Here is an 18,413-nt window from a genome sequence, read left to right as displayed (position 1 = left end):
TGCTGATGTTTTCATACCATTTTCACAAAAATATGGCTTAGTCATTTCTTTGACTAATTGGGTAGCTTCCTTCGAGCTATGAGCATAAATACGGTCATTTGGTTGGTTAAAATATAGTTCAATTGTAAAAAATTTCTCATCCGTAAACAAAATTGTATGTCACTGTGTGTGCTGCTTTAAGTAGTTATTTCGATTTCACCACCCTATTCTTTTTTAAGTTATCAATTAAGAAATGAGCGGTGCGTCTCTTATAGCCTATAAGAGATGCAATGGCAAGTCTTAAGTCATCTTTTAAAATATGCAACATGATTCTAGGTGCTATCTTCATCTCCCGAGATAAAATCTTTTGATTTCGGACAAGATTTCTTTGAATTTGACTAATGCTAAGTGTATGGAGAGTTTTAAAAATTGTATTTGGCTCCATACCTATTTTGTGTAATGAAATGACAGCGTTTTGGTTCTCTTTATCACCCCACTCCATTTTTAACCGACTTCAAAACAGGAAGTATATATATTTAATGTATGTTTGGGGATAACTCCGTCGTTTATGAACCGATTTTGATGATTCTTTTTTGTTGGAAAGTAGATATCCTAAGTGTAATACCACAATAATGAAACCAGGATCTGATGATGGGATCCCAGAAAAATCGAGAGAAGCCCTCCACATAACTTTGAGTACTTTGAGTACCAATTTTGATGATTTTCAATTTAATCGAAAGCCGATGTTTATCATGTTGTCACATTTAAATTTCATTGAGATTTGATTAAAAGTTTTAGAGTAATCTTTGGTAATACGTATTTACTTGACTATTTTTTCGTCTACCTACGTCGTTTTGTTTTTCGTTTCCCAGCAAACACAATTATAATATTACAAAATATTTTACAATGTATTGGCAAAAAATGAAAAAACACAATGAACAATCATATAAAAATTACAGATTGAAAATTGTAATGTAATATTTTGTTTATTTTTGATTGTAACAATTTTTATGGCCAGACTATGTACATCTGTATTATTTGTTCCACAGTCTGATCATGGGTTTTATCCAAAAGAAACAAGCCGAAAAGATGTTGTCCAAGTGTCCCCCGGGAACTTTTCTTCTGAGATTTTCTGATTCTGAGCTCGGTGGCATCACCATCGTTTGGGTTGGAGGTGAGTATTTTTGGAGTTAAACTTCTTTACAATCGTTGCTATTTGAAACTCGATGAAACGAAAATTCGTCACGATAAAGAAACAAACGTAGACGTGTAAGAGACGCGTTTTGTACGCAGTTGCACTTACGACCATTTTTACCAGACCGTGATCATAGTTGATAGAACATATAGCAATGGCCTACCTTAATATGACTTTCCAGAAGTTTCACTTCTGCCAAGTGTGCATTTCACATACACTAGATGGGGTGAAAGGTAGGCCAGTGAGGGGTATTAAAATATTACACAAAATACCTCATCAGTATATTATGGGCTATCCACGCGAGGGCCAAAGATATAGATAATTTAGAGTTAATATAAAAATTATTACACTTAATTATGTTATAAATATTTATTTAAATTTAAACATATGTTTGAAGAACGATTATTAAACACAAACATTTTCTGTCCGTAGATGAAACCAATGTCAAGCCAGTCAAGTCGTTACTAGAATAATAAAAATATAATTTATTGAGTATGTATAAATAATGAACGCTATTATTTCCAATGTTCAACAGTGGACTGCGATAAGCTGAAGTGAAGAAGTGACGAAAATTAATGATTACGTCTGTGTGTAAGCTTCGTTTCGTTGCCTTATCGATGTGCAATGTATATATGATAATGTATATGATAATAAATATTGATTGTTGAATATTTTCTTTTATTTCCTCCTACCTATACATAGTCGAAGATAAGTAGAGTAAGAGGATCCTTCGCAATTGCAACGAAACTATCAACTCGTGTCTAAGTGTATTTTTAAGGCTTTTATTTAATTTTCAATTTATGTATGTATGTTTATTTATGTATGTATGTCATGTTATGTATGTTTGTATATCAGTTACGATGGAGTCTAGCAATCAATTTTCGAATCGTAAGAATTATGTGATAAATGATATTTGTCTAGGTAAATTAGTTTAAAATTAAAATTAAATTTAATAATTAATAATAATAAAAATAAGGTAATGTGCTTTTTTTACTCCTGGACTTTCTGCAGAGATGTCATATCGACTGGCGATATATCAAGGTACTAAAATGTATATACGACGCGGCGACGATGACCGTTCATGTCCAGGACCAGAGAACGAGACCTATTTCCCTCCGGCGTGAGGTAACATAGGGGGAATCACCGAAACTGTTTACCACTGCGCTGGAGGATGTTTTTAAGACCATGGATTGGGGGAAATGCGGCATCAACGTCAACGGTGAATTCATCTCTCACCTTCGTTTCGCCGACAATATTGTCATCTTTGCGGAGACGTTGGATGAGTCAGGCCAAATGCTGGCCGGCCTAAACGAACCGACTACTACTACTACCACAGTATATATCCGCAAATGGTATAGATAAAAATTACCCTTTTTTGGTCGTTATCAATAATGGAAACAAGTAGGTGCTTGAAATATTCACAAAATACTCAGTTGTATTTTTACTTACTAAATAATAAAATCAAAATAACATAAATATTTAAGGGGGGGTTCTCATACAAAAAACGCCATTTTTGCGTATTTTTGCTCGATTTCAATAAATGGTAACAGGTAGTCACTTTTATATTTACTTTAATAATAAACAATAAAATTAAAATAAAAAAATATTTAGACGAAAACTTTTTGTCTAAATATTTTACCTATTCAATGGTACGGAACCATTCGTGCACGAGTCCGACTCGCACTCGGGCGGTTAGTTAACTAGTTTTGCCATTTCTTTTACGAGATCTAAACAATGAGGTATCTTTCGTTTGTTTTAGTGTCTCTTCTTCATTCAGCAAGGTAATTTTTGTCTAAAGAATTATAATTGGCTGGAAGTCGTTTTTGTATTTGTACAGCTAATTTATGGCATAAATTTTAACATCATGGATTGCTGGAAGTTTCTGCTATTTGTGATACTCGAGCATCACAATTATTGTTTAGTTGACAACAATTCACAATTGCTGTTTGCTCGCAAACGAAAAAAAAAACCGACTTCAATTACATCGACAAATATATATACCTAATTCTCGTGTCACAATGTTAACTATCATACTCCTTTGAAACGGCTGGACCGACTTTTATGAAATTTCGTATGCATATCGAGTAGGTCTGAGAATCGGCCAACATCTTTTTTTATACCCCTAAGTTATAGGTGGGGGGGGGGAGAAGGAGTTAATAAACACGTATGGCAAAACAACGATTGCGGGGTCAGCTAGTATATATTGTATACTATATATCGATCTAGCCAGGATTCAATTATTAGATAATTGTGTTTGCTCGCAAACGAAAAAAAAACCGACTTCAATTACATCGACGAGTAATACAACGTAGATCGACGAAAAAATAGTCTAGCAACTACGTGTTATCAAAGATTACTCAAAAAGTAGTAATCAGATCTCAATGAAATTTATATGTGACCACATGACAAACATCAGATTTCGATTAAATTAAAAATTATTAAAATCGGTACACCCAATAAAAAGTTATTGCGGATTTTCAAGAAGTTCCCTCGATTTCTCTAGGATTTCATCATCAGATCCTGGTTTCCTTATCATGGTACTAAACTTGGGATATTCTCTTTCCAACAAAAAAAGAAATATCAAAATCGGTACATCCAGTAGAAAGTTATGCGGTATAATACAACGTAGGTCGACCAAAAAAGCGTCAAGTAAAAACGCATTATTAGATATAACTCGAAAAGTAGTTGTTAGATCTCAAATAAATTTAAATGGGACCAATTGGCACACACCACCTTTCGATTAAAACAAAATTTGTCGAAATCGGTCTACCCGGTCAAAAGTTCTGATGTAACATACATAAAAAAAAAAATACAGTCGAATTGAGAACCTCCTCCTTTTTTGGAAGTCGGTTAAAAACACTAATAATGCATTCGATCACTATGAAAGTACAATTGATTTTAATTAGACGTAAGAACAACAACCTGCAAACCTGCAAATGCGAAGCCCAACAGAGGAATAAAAATAATAACTATCGAACACTCCGTAAGTCCGTACTTTGTCTCAATCGTTTTTCTTTTTACTATTTAATTATTAGACTTGGGTAACTCATGAGTGAGTGATACAAATTAATGAAACATAATATATTTTCAAGTGAGCTAGTCTCTCATCAGCTCACTTGAGTTTCAAATATATCTCCAGCTCACCAGGCTTATGATTCATTTTAGAGAGACTGACGTAGGTTACTAAGCGAGAGTAAACGAGACTGAGCTAGTGAGCCACTCGATCGGACCATAACGTTCATTATGCGAAAGAGAGAGATAGTTAGCTATGGCTCTGTATCTTTTCGATTCATATTTTACAAAGTCATAGACTCAGTCGTCTTGTTTTGAACAACCGAATAAGTATTTTTTGCTAACAACATTAGGTAGCATTTTGGTTGTATTATAAAATTATTTCACTGAGCTAAATGAGCTGAAGAGCTAAATGAGTGATATCCTAAGATCAAGATGATATATATATCTCTTTTTTCTTTTCAGTGATATAAACTTCGCAAGGCTAGTAAGTATGTATGCGTAAAAAGAACAATTAACGAATGATAGATTAATTTACAGTTGTTTACAGTTGGGGAATTCCCCTACTGTATCATGGAGATCAAAGTCAAACTAATGTCATGTTAGTATTGCCAGAGTAGATGAATAAAAACCGGCTAAACAAATTAAAATCATTTACTTTATTGTATATTATCAGTTTTAGGATTTAAAAAGGCAACTAATCTACGAGTCAAAAATACCCTACAAGTCACTGAACATTTTTTTCCCGCTAATACATAAATTTCGCCCGGCAATGTTTCATAAATTCCCCTAGATCTGACGACAAAGTCGCTAGAACGGCAACACTGCGCTCAATCGTTGAATTGTCACTCGTGTCATCACTCATCGTTGCTCAGACCGCGCTGTGATTGGTTGTATTGGGAACCATTAATTCAAAAGTGAAATAAAGTTACGTTTTTCTTTAATCAAGAAAATTACATAAATTAGATTTTGCTTACATATATTAAGGTTACATACGTCAAGAACTAGTTTCTTTACTTAAACAAATCCAAGAATAAAAACTTCAACATTCAGTTTGTGTCCTAACTAAAGTTTTAAAACTTTAAAGTTTGTTTTTGGATTTCGGCTTCGAGGTATGATATAAACACGCATTTATCACAGTGTTTAATTCTATTCTAGTATTTAATTCTATTCTAGTATCTATCTCTATCACATAATTTCTTAGAAAAAACAATTAAAAACTAAACATTACGTGTATTCAACTAGTTATACAAACTTTTTAGTAGTGGAACTTTCATTTGTTTACGGTTAAAGTACCTACTTTTTAAAAAAAAATTCTGAATATCCTTAGGCCGGTTCTTTAGGACTATTTTATAATTATTTTATGATACAAGACACACTAACGTATTTCTTAACAAATTTAAACAATTTCTTCCTTTCATAGATCCTACATTGTATCTACCTACTATTTGTATTTACATTGCATGAAATATCAAAACTCCTCTTGTGATTGACTAGTTTTCAACCGCGGCTTCGACCGCGTGAGCTACACAATTTTGACTGTTCCGTACCCTTTAAAATATACCTGGCTATATTCACTTAAATTCATATGTCACTCAGTGATAACGTAGCATTCTCCAGGTGATAGAACTTTGAAAATCGGATAGTGTTCTTTTGTGATTATCTGTTACAAAGTTACAATCGACCATCCAATCTCTTCGTAATAATATCCAATAAATAGTGAATGGTAAAACAATTTTTATAGTAAAAGGTACCTATAAATTTTTTTTTATGTATAGTCAAGCTATTTTATAATAGCTATATATAACACTTGTGTTTATAGTAAAAATGAAAATAATTAAAAGAACAACTACAAACTTTATATCAAGTTAGCAATAACATATTATGATATATTTTCTTAACAAGTTGAACGTCACAAGGGGACGCCAGGTGGGCCTCACTTGTTTAGTCCATGGAGCCAGTTTTAAAGTCCTTATTTACAAAAAAATTATGAGCAGCTTTTATTGTATCACCATACTCATTCTTAAAGATCTTACTTATTTTCCTTACTCTATATGACATATTTTTCTAAGACATATTTTATAAGTTGACTCTGGCTCAGGGTCATGCGGTATCCCCCGCGGCACTAATGGAAAAATTGTGTCGACTAGATGGTGTCGCCCAGAAATGGCCCCAACAGAAAAACTAAAAAATCGTGATGATCGTGGTGACGTATTTTAATTTGAAATAAACATCCACAAGCCGTCTTTGTCATACGATATTACACATCATGTATTATAACTTTGCTTATCCAATAGGCGACTTATCACTTAAAACTGCTAATCGTCCAGCGACTGCTTATTAAAGCTAGTATGTGTGGTATAAGACTAATAAAAATTTTCTGTTACAATATTTTAACGTTTTTTTTATATATGGTATACACATACACACCCACTCTCAGCTGCACACAGAAATTCACACATGTATTTAGGTATATAATATATAATTATTTATTTCTATATGTATAATTTTGTTTTTACTATGCCTACAGGTTAGTGTTCTTCCTATGTATATCACACACTGCTTCTGGACATACAGATGAAAATATATATGTACATAATAAATTGTACTTTTTAACCAATTTCCTAAAATGGAGGTTATTCTCTATTAGATACTATTTTTATATTATTTATTATTATTTTGACTGAGTTGATCGATTTTGATGATTTTTTTAAAATCAAAAGCTGGTGTGTGTCATGTGGTCCCATTTTAATTTAATTGAGATCTGACAAGTACTATTCATGTTATATCTAATAATGTGTGTTCACTTGACTATTTTTTTTTCTACCCACGTTGTATTATACCTCAACTTTTTACTGGGTGTTGAGGATTCTTGTTTTAATTGAAAGCTGATGCTTGTCTTGTGGGTACATATCTAATATCAATACGTGAAGTAAAAACTTTTGTATTTACTTCTTTTTATGAAAATTGTGCAAAGGGATGGGTATGAAACTTCGCACACTTATAGTTTACTAGCTGACCCGGCAAACGTTGTCTTGCCGCTAAACGCTATTAAAAAATAGGGGTTGACGGTACAGGGTTAAAAATTTAGGGTTGTATGTATTTTTTAATGTTGTATCATAAAAAAATAGAAATTAAAAATTTTGTCAAAAAAATTAAAAAAAAAATTTAGGGGGATAAAAAATAGATGTTGGCCGATTCTCATAAATACCGGATAAGCACAAAAAATTTCATCAAAATCGGTCAAGCCGTTTCGGAGGAGTATGGCAACGAAAACTGTGACACGAGAATTTTATATATTAGATTTAGAGAAAATAGATTAAAGCAATAAAAAACTATTACACACACTACCATGTATTATACTCTTTTGTTTCTTATTAAAGAAAGGAGTCTTTGACAATAAACCTTAATAATGTTCAAATTTATAAATTTAAATTCATTATAGTCAAATTTCGACCACTGGGCGACCACTAGTCATACATATTTTTAATCCTTGTTATTTTTATTCCTTTCTTGAATTTTGATATCTTTGTATGCCTTTTAATCGTATGCCTTTACTACTGAAACACAAAGACAACGACTTAACTGTTACTGGGGAAATCTATAGCCTGTAAAACAGCTTTGTATGATCTTGCCAGGGCGATATTTATTTAATTTAAAATTATTATCAATAAATTAAATTTATAACACTTTAAACTTATGTCAATGGCATGTGTAGTGTTGTTCTATTCTTCTAGATGGTATATCTGTAGATGATCTGTGGATACAGTCACATCAAATGGCTGATGCACTTATATATGATACAACTAATTAAAAATATTGACTAGCCCGTTGGCGCACTTTATTATTTTATTTATTTATTTACAGAAGAAAAAAAGATAAAATTATAGAATAAAAAAAGATACAATTATAGTGGGCCTGCTTTCTGCTCCGCCGGTTGTGGGTTCGATTCCCGCCTGAGTCTGGGTGTAATATTTGTATTTTGGTTCAGTGAACTTCTCACTGCAATATTTTTTATTTCGTGTATATTTCGATTTTTTTTTTATTCTCTTTTTACAATCCTTCTGACGTAAATAAGTAATCTTAGTCAGATCTGCTAATTAAACATATTTTTTTGTTTAGATTACAGAATGGAGTCGAGAAATGACATGTATATTATATCACAGAAACACAGTGACGGTGGAGCTGTACCACTGTGGAGTAAAAGCAATTTGGATTCAAAAAGAAACGAATATTCTGAATTTGTAATTAAATCTAATGACACAAAAGAAGGTGAGTTTGAATAACCATCATCTTTTATTTATTCCTTGGAGAAATAAGATTAAAAAAAAAATGAAAATAAACTTGATATATAAACTATTTTGATGATGCGTTGGAGTCACAGCACTGGCTGTTGCGCTGACGTTCGCGGGTCCGCTCCCAATTTATTTAAATATAGAAAACCAGGGAAGCCACAAACGTGATGGTCGTTTAGTCGCTTAGGTGTATTATTACCGTCGCTTATACATCGTAATAATGTCGTTTCTATAACGTAAGAACGTCGCTTCTATGTCGTTAGGTTTCTATGTCGTATCACGGTCTCTTCTATACGACATTGAAGAGGAACCTAGGATTCGATCCGTCAGTGTAAGAAAGTGGTATAAAGAAGCCGCCCCGATAATAGCATTGCCTAGAGGCTTCGTAAGGGCTAATCCGGCTCTGGTTCCTGTAATAAATAAGGTAGTTAGAGCTTTTGAGAAAGGTTGGCGGCAGGATCGACAATTCGCCTACGATTCTCCTATTGTTGTAGGCGTCCTCAGGCTACGACGTGACGTAAGAGTGATTAACTCTTAAAAAGCATAAGTATCTAAATGCTTAAACTTTTCCTCAGAACTTGATTTATGAAGTGATGGAAAATTCCTCTTATAGGAGAGTTAACTTTCCGTCCGGGCTCAAATTCGAAAACAGAATCGACAGTAAAAGAATGACAAAAATTGGTTTTTGTTTCAATACTTTTTAAGTGGTTTTTTTTTTTTTTTTTTTTTTAGTTATGTGATATATCCACAGGCTTATGCCCGTGCTTTTGTTATTCCATATATTGTTATTATTATTTTTTTTTTAACATGCATCGGTACTTCACCGCAACTTAGAATCTAGAAGCCTTAATAACTAGTCTTAAAATTTCAAATTTTTAAAAGTCGACGCGAGTCCACTGACCAAGACTATTCTATATATTGCTTATTTTATATTCTTATATACTAATTATTTTTATTATATTTACACTTATTTGCTAACTACAATATATGTACACTTATTTTCTAACTACAATATATGTACACTTATTTGCTACTTACAATGTACACTTAACCTATGTTATTGTTAGTAGTTAGGTACTTTTTTTTTTGTGGTTAGGAATCGTTTTGTCCATTTAAATTTATTTTTTTTTTTTAATTTTTATTAATATATTGTATGACTAATCCTATCTTATTAAGTAAATATATAAAGCCTTATCATTACAATTACATTATCCTATTCCTATACTATTACATTATCCTATTCCTATACTATTTTTAAGTGGTTAGAAATTTATATTCAAATCAGATTATTTCAAGGTTTGTTTTTGTTTCCAGATCAAAACGGCGCTGCTGTCGAGAATGTTACCTGCCATATCTGTGATATAAATGTGCCTAAAGTGTATTTTAACGAACACAAAAATGGTTTCCGACATAAATTCAATAGAAAAGTAGCAGATACTGCGTTAAAAAGACTCCAGTTATACCTTAATAAGGACGATATCAATGAAAATAATGAAAAAATTCCTTCAAAACATTTCTGTACTGAATGCTCGATCATAATCCGCAGTGAGGATGAAACGTCGCATAAACAGACAATAGGACACAGAAATTCCGTTTTGTTAGAAAGATTCAAACGATTCCTACGAAACGATTCCTAAATTTTTACACAAATGATGATAATGAAACAGTAGATGATAATACAAGAAAAGATGTTAAAAAGAAATTTGTTGAAGATAATAAAAACTCTGAAGAAATTGTAACAAGTCACTCTGAAAAGGAACGCTTAGATACAGAAAGTGCGAAAGAAACGAAAAGTGATGAAAATTCTAAAAGAATTTTAAATTCAGACGAGCAGAATAATAACAGCAGGCCATCGTGTGACTTAAAAGATGGCGAAATGATGTTGCAAATAGTTGATAGTTCTAGTTTCAATAAATTAAAAGTGAACGAACAGTGTTACCACGCTATTGCTGAAACTGGGGCTATATTCGAGTATTGTATGATCTGTGATCAAATGTTTGAGAGAGAAAATCGTAAATTACATGTGGACAGCGACCTCCATGGTCGAAAATTGTATCAAAAATCGCTAGACAAGAACTGCGTTCGTAAGGTATGGTTTAATTTTATTAACTATCCAACCCGACAGATGTAACCGTATTTTGCAGACTGCCAAACGCAAAAAGTTCTTATAATTGTTAGTTAAAAAAAATTACTACTAATTACTATAAGAACCTTCTACATAGACTACATTTTCATTGTAATAATATTAGTTTAGACATACTCATAGGTTATTCTGATTTTGGTTTCAGATAAACAGCTCCCATCACCACTGCATACTATGTAATGACTATTTTACTGAATATGACATACATGTAAATAGTGAGAAGCATTTAACAAACTTTCAAAACCAGTTAATATATAAATGCAAGAAAACAGCTCAAGATATTGATAAAGATAAGCAATCTGATAATTGTAAAGAATACAGCGATGTTTTAAAGAGTGGTGAAAATAAAAGTTCAAAAGACACAAATGAGAACACAGCTCCAGTAAATAAAGAAACTAGAAACAGTCCTGTGCCGAGTACCAGCTCCACCGTCGCCACAGATGAAACGGCTGAAAATAGTGGTAAAAATTTGAATAACATCACGGATCATAACAGAGGTAGATCACATATGCTTAAAGAAAAGAAACAAATAGCTGAAAAAGTTAAGGAAGTAGACAAAAATGAAGAAGCTAGTAACAGTCCTGTATCAAGTATCAACTCATCCATCAACACACATCCAAAATTATTTTGTGATCCTTGCAATGTATGGATAAGCAAGAAAAAATTAAAAAAACACAATAACACAATGAAACACACATTCAATGCAATGTCAAATTATCATAATTTAATGGAATACTTAGATGAAGACAATTTATGTTGTGAAATTTGCAATGTGACTGTTTCAAATTTTTTAGAAGATATTAAAGATCATTTTACGAGTTCAGATCATATCGAAAAGTATGATAAACTTTTTAAAGCTCACAGTATTACTAAAATAAATAATAGTAAATATTATTGTGCAGAATGCAAAGTATACATCTTACATAAAAATGATAATTTGCATATTAAGTCAGAGGAACACACGGATAAAGTTGGTTTTAGTGAAACAGATAAAATTGAAGAACAAAGTGATGACATTACTGGTTCAACTGGCAGTAATACTACAGAAGCTACGGCTCTAGTTGATTGTAATAACAAAGAAGTTAACGCTGCTAACAGTTCGGCTTTGAAAAATGTTGACCAACTTGGTATTCATTATATAAATTTGAAAACAAGTTTGGATACAGCTTTTGACAAAGTGGAGTCAAAGCTCCTTGAGTATTTTTCACAAAGAAAACCGAGTAGCGATAGAGAATTTAATTCAGCTGATAATGTTAGTAAAATCGATGAATCGTCTGAGGACAGTGAACACCCAAAAAGACTCGAAAAAAATCCGAATTATCTCAATAATATCGCAGAACATAACAAAGGCCGATCACATATGTTTAAAGACAACAAAAAAATGGAAAAAGGAGCAGTTGATCCAGCTGACAATGTTAGTGAAATAGATGAAACGTCTGTAAACACTGAAAGCACAGCAAAATGTGATCCAAATTTATATTTCTGTGATGTGTGTCAAGTAGAAGTTCCGAGAAATTTGAATAGCATTGTAGAACATAACAGAAGTAGATCACATATGCTTAAAAACAAAAAACCAATTGAAGAAAGCGCAGTTGACCCAGCTGACAATGTTAGTAAAGAAGATAAAATCGCTGAAAATAGTGATAAAACAGTAAAACTTGATCCAAATTTATATTTCTGTAATGTATGTCAAGTACAAGTACCGAACCATCTGAAGAATATTGCACAGCATAACAGAGGTAGATCACATACGAACAAATTACAAAATACTAAAGCAGATGAGAGTATTGAAGTTGAAGGAATATGAAGCATTACCAAATGGAGAAAACCAAAAGATTACATGTTGGAAGGGACTTAATTTATAAGTTACACGAATTCCATAATTTTTAGACTCTCCCTCTACCTAGCATGATGTCACATATATTGCAATTTGACATATCCTTTTTGATGATAATTTATGACACATAATCAAAATAAAAGTCGGCTTCTGACACTAGTGCAGCGAGTGTCAATTCGCTAACAAATTAAACTTTATTTTAGTTTTTTAATTTAATTGTTAATATATAATAATGGAATACAAATGTCTTAATACTTACAATTACATAAATTATAATCTCAAGGTGGTTTTATTTTGATATTGTCTTCTTTAAAGAAGTTAAAGTATCAAGAAGTTGCAATAGAGTTCACTAATGAGTTAAATTAATTGTCGTGTATAGAAGAAAAGTTTGCTTATTCCATTGTTTTGTTAGAATAAATCTCTTTCTCGTAGAAATAATTTCTCGTTTGTCCTTTAAATTTTTGTTTTTATTAATATCACTTTTTTTTATTAAACTTAATTTTGAGCTCTAACCATTATTATGTAATGAAATTTAGTTTTCTATACTATTATTATAAAACTATAAAGTTTGTTTGTTAAAACGCACTAATCTCAGGAAGTACTGAAATTATTTTTGTTTGATAGCCCATTAACAAATGAAGGCTGTAGTATATTTGTTCTCAAATTAAAGAGTGTTAAACCGCGTGTCAGTTCCTGTGGTGCGTAAGGTGACCAGAGATGCTGGGGGAAAGTGGGGATAGAGTCGGCAAAGCGCTTGCGATGCTTTTGTTGCAGATGTGTCTATAAGCTACGGTAATCGCTTACTACCAAGTAAGCCGTACGCTCGTTTGCCGACGTAGTTGTACAAAAAAAACGGCCAAGTGTGAGTCGGACTCGCGCACAAAGGGCTCCGTACCATTATCTGTAAAATAATTGTTTGCTCGCAAACGAAAAAAAAACCGACTTCAATTACATCGACGAGTAATACAACGTAGATCGACGAAAAAATACTCAAGTAACTGCTCGTTATCAAAGATAACTCAAAAAAGTAGTTATCAGATCTCAATGAAATTTATATGTGACCACATGACAAACATCAGCTTTCGATTTAATTAAAAATTATTAAAATCGGTACACCCGGTAAAAAGTTATTGCGGATTTTCAAGAGTTTCACTCGATTTCTCTTAGATCCCATCATCAGATCCTGGTTTCCTTATCATGGTACAAAACTTGGGATATCTCCTTTCCAACAAAAAAAGAATTATCAAAATCGGTACATCCAGTAGAAAGTTGTGTGGTATAATACAACGTAGGTCGACGAAAACCTACGACACACACCACCTTTCGATCAAAAGAAAATTTGTCGAAATTGCTCCACCCAGTCAAAAATTCTGAAGTAGCATATATAAAAAAAATACAGTCGAATTGAGAACCTCCTCCTTTTTAACCGACTTCCAAAAAAGGAGGAGGTTCTCAATTCGACTATTTTTATTATTATTTTTTTTCAGTAGAAAGTTATGCGGTATAATACAACGTAGGTCGACGAAAAAAGCGTCAAGTAAAACGCATTATTAGATATAGCTCGAAAAGTAGTTGTTAGATCTCAAATAAATTTAAATGGGACCAATTGGCACACACCACCTATCGATTAAAGGAAAATTTGTCGAAATCGCTCCACCCAGTCAAAAGTTCTGATGTAACCAGATGTAACATACATAAAAAAAAAATACAGTCGAATTGAGAACCTCCCTCCTCTCCTCCTTCTTTGAGAGACAACGACAACGAGAGAAATACTACAACAACCTGGCTACAATAACAAATACAAACAACACACACAACAAACAAGTACAAAAAATATTATTAGATATGTCAAAACAATAACAGAATAATAAGAGTATTCAACCTAATAGTCAATAAAACAAATTATGAAAGAAAACTGAATACAACTTACGAGTAGATACTAGAGTAGTTATTGTTTTACTTGGCACCGACTTCACAATTATAAAATATTTATTTAATCATTTCTGATTAACTAAATCAAAATACGAATTACTTTGTACTAAGCAAATTTATTAAGAATAAATATTTCGACCAGGAAATATATTTCCAATTTTATTACAAATGCGTCTTTTAATTTTTATAACAATATGGTGTATATATTGTTACATTAATAAAGACACTATAAAGTATCGACAACGTATCGTTCGTTATCAATGGCCTCAAAGATGTCCTCGATAGGAAATTAGGAAGAAAAACACCATTTATTAGTAGGTAGGTACGAATTCCGAAAAATAGTTGGTCTAAGATCCCACTGCAAATTAGTGCATGCATCGACGTTTTGTTAAAAACCAAATTATTATTTATATTTATGATTAGGAGAATATAATTAATATCGACCAGGTTGCCTATCAAAATGTGGCCGCTAGTATTTTTAATTATATTTTTGTTAATTGATTTTTGTTAAAGAAATTCCTTTTACTTGTTTTTTAAACAAAATATCGTCACATTACGGCAATATATACAAAAGATTCTGGAAAGTCACTGTTACCGTTGTGCACCTGGCCGCACCTCTTGGCAGCCAGATATAAACAGGTACGATTTCGATACGTCCATAACGAACAGTTATGCTTTGTAATTTTGTATATCAAATTAAAGCTAATATTTTTCTATTTATTATTATATATGGCTGTCTAATTAAATCTGGCAGCAAATAAGTGCTTCTGGCTGTTGAAAATGGTAAACATTTAAACGCGTATTTATGTAACGGTGCGTACGCGTCGTCGTAACGAGAGATGGCGTTATTTTCGGTTCGAACTATCGTATAACGTTGTGAGCTACCTGTATTATCCACTAGAGGGCAGTAGGAGGGATCTCGTACCAAGTGATCTTGTACCATTTGTACTATAACAGCACCGAGTCCAAGTTGACTTCATTTTAATCATATTATCAATGATTTTACAATTAGAAATCTTCACCTTACTGATCTTAGACTAGGCCTTAAAAGCCAAGCTTAGAGTGACCAATATAACTAAAACATTAATACTATGATCCTTTGTTTTCGTCCGAATCTTAAGCAAACACATGTGTACTAAGTTTCGTTCTAATGCAATAATGAGACAGACATTGTTTTAATAATTTATAGTTAAAAAAAAAAAAAAAAACAAAAGCCACGCTTTTATAGCTAATCGAACTAAAAAGTAGAATTTTTTTTTTAAATTACAAAGAGTTTATATTACAGTAGTAGAAGAACGAACAATCAATCATAATTAATCACTTCAAAATAAAATTATAATTAAATTTAAGTTATTAAGAGAAAAATCCAAATCAAAGTAAATTCTAGAAGTTTGTGAAAATTATGCTCAAAGATTCCATTACAAACATACATACAACCCAAGCTAATAAAACCGTGGTAAAAAAACATGTTAAAGGCTTAAAACGAAAAAACTCAACCAACAAATAATCATTTAATGAAGCAAAATTCTCAATCAATACACAAATGCAAGTGTCTTCAGTTCACACCGAAAATCTTCACCTTGTCTTCATTGGCTTTATAGAATAAATCCCAAAACGCCATCCTGGCGTTGAATGGTCGCTTCTTCAAGGCCAGTTCCTTGTCAATGTCCAGATAGTTGTAGGTGTCCAGGGTCATCGGATTCCACTTCACGTAGAGTAATTCTGTTGTGTCTGGAGTTGGGTCTCTGGAATTTAAAATAATTGTGTTTGCAGGCAAACTAAAAAAAAACCGATTGCAGTTATATCGACAAGTAATACAACGTAAATTGTAAAAATTAATTAAATTAAAATTAAATATTTGATTTTGGTTAATGTAATATTTTGTTTATTTTTGATTGTAACAATTTTTATGGCCAGACTATGTACATCTGTATTATTTGTTCCACAGTCTGATCATGGGTTTTATCCAAAAGAAACAAGCCGAAAAGATGTTGTCCAAGTGTCCCCCGGGAACTTTTCTTCTGAGATTTTCTGATTCTGAGCTCGGTGGCATCACCATCGTTTGGGTTGGAGGTGAGTATTTTTGGAGTTAAACTTCTTTACAATCGTTGCTATTTGAAACTCGATGAAACGAAAATTCGTCACGATAAAGAAACAAACGTAGACGTGTAAGAGACGCGTTTTGTACGCAGTTGCACTTACGACCATTTTTACCAGACCGTGATCATAGTTGATAGAACATATAGCAATGGCCTACCTTAATATGACTTTCCAGAAGTTTCACTTCTGCCAAGTGTGCATTTCACATACACTAGATGGGGTGAAAGGTAGGCCAGTGAGGGGTATTAAAATATTACACAAAATACCTCATCAGTATATTATGGGCTATCCACGCGAGGGCCAAAGATAGCTGTTGCTTTCATCGTTTGAGTATGGAACCCCAATAGAGAAAGAGCTATCATTGAAAACTCTCAACCCACGCTTAGTCACTAATAAACATATTCTGCAGAGGGCAACGAAGTGTTCAGCCTGCAGCCCTTCACCTCCAGGGAATTGATGCTGCGCTCCCTGGCAGATCGTATCCTAGATCTGACACAGCTGCAGTTCCTCTACCCCAACTTGGCAAAGGATGACGTTTTCTCCAAGTTTTACACCAAGCCCGGTCAGTGAATCTTAACTTGTTTATTTAGTGGTCGACATTCGACCATAATTAATTTAAATTATAAGTTTGATCATTATTAAGGTTCTTTTGTCAAAGACTATACTTCTATAATAATAATCAAAAAAGTATAATGACCAATAGCAACCGAACATTCATAAGAAATATTACGGAAACGGGAATTTTTTTTTTTTTTTTTGAAAGCTATCATCGCGTGTGGTACGTGAACGGTTAATGGTAAGTGGCAAGTACAAGTAGCACTACCTGGTGTTGAAAATTCAAACTAATGTAAACGGGTCAGCCGTCTTAAATGTATTGTTGATTTTAATGATGAACTGAACTTTACGTATAGCAATTACTATTTTTTTAAACTATTGGTTAAAAAACAAAGTAAAGGTAAAATGGAATTTACTGTTGATAACGCGGGTGTACGTTTCTCTCCCAGAGTAACTAACAGTAAAGCTAATTGTCGTGTTTATTGGTGTAAAAGTAAAGCTTGTAGGGAATTAGATGTTCGATTTCATTTTTTTCCAAAAGAAAATAATTTTGTGATAATTACAAATGCTTTCAAATGAAAAATTTGAAAATCGTGTTGAAAATTGGAAAAATGTAACAGATAACATGCAAGTTTATTCAAATTTAAATGAGAATTTATGTAATATTATATTAAAACTATGTAATTTAGAGTTAATATAAAAATTATTACACTTAATTATGTTATAAATATTTATTTAAATTTAAACATATGTTTGAAGAACGATTATTAAACACAAACATTTTCTGTCCGTAGATGAAACCAATGTCAAGCCAGTCAAGTCGTTACTAGAATAATAAAAATATAATTTATTGAGTATGTATAAATAATGAACGCTATTATTTCCAATGTTCAACAGTGGACTGCGATAAGCTGAAGTGAAGAAGTGACGAAAATTAATGATTACGTCTGTGTGTAAGCTTCGTTTCGTTGCCTTATCGATGTGCAATGTATATATGATAATGTATATGATAATAAATATTGATTGTTGAATATTTTCTTTTATTTCCTCCTACCTATACATAGTCGAAGATAAGTAGAGTAAGAGGATCCTTCGCAATTGCAACGAAACTATCAACTCGTGTCTAAGTGTATTTTTAAGGCTTTTATTTAATTTTCAATTTATGTATGTATGTTTATTTATGTATGTATGTCATGTTATGTATGTTTGTATATCAGTTACGATGGAGTCTAGCAATCAATTTTCGAATCGTAAGAATTATGTGATAAATGATATTTGTCTAGGTAAATTAGTTTAAAATTAAAATTAAATTTAATAATTAATAATAATAAAAATAAGGTAATGTGCTTTTTTTACTCCTGGACT

General features: G+C 32.3%; 1 protein-coding gene across 1 annotated transcript in view; it reads left to right on the top strand.

The window, feature by feature from the left end:
• LOC123666162 (signal transducer and activator of transcription 5B-like) overlaps positions 1-18,079 on the top strand; it is a 46,041-nt gene extending 27,962 nt beyond the window's left edge. The window contains exons 16-18 of the mRNA XM_045600367.1: positions 1,029-1,153; positions 16,903-17,055; positions 17,843-18,079. Coding sequence (XP_045456323.1) covers positions 1,029-1,153; positions 16,903-17,055; positions 17,843-17,883 — 319 coding nt within the window. The 3' untranslated portion in view covers positions 17,884-18,079. The remainder of the gene's footprint in view (positions 1-1,028; positions 1,154-16,902; positions 17,056-17,842) is intronic.
• Positions 18,080-18,413: the final 334 nt, after the last annotated feature.

This window comes from Melitaea cinxia, chromosome 25 (genome assembly GCF_905220565.1).
Source record: "Melitaea cinxia chromosome 25, ilMelCinx1.1, whole genome shotgun sequence".
NCBI classification, from domain to species: domain Eukaryota; kingdom Metazoa; phylum Arthropoda; class Insecta; order Lepidoptera; family Nymphalidae; genus Melitaea; species Melitaea cinxia.
The sequence above is the reverse complement of the archived record's forward strand: the minus strand, read 5'-3'. Positions and strand labels throughout refer to the sequence as shown.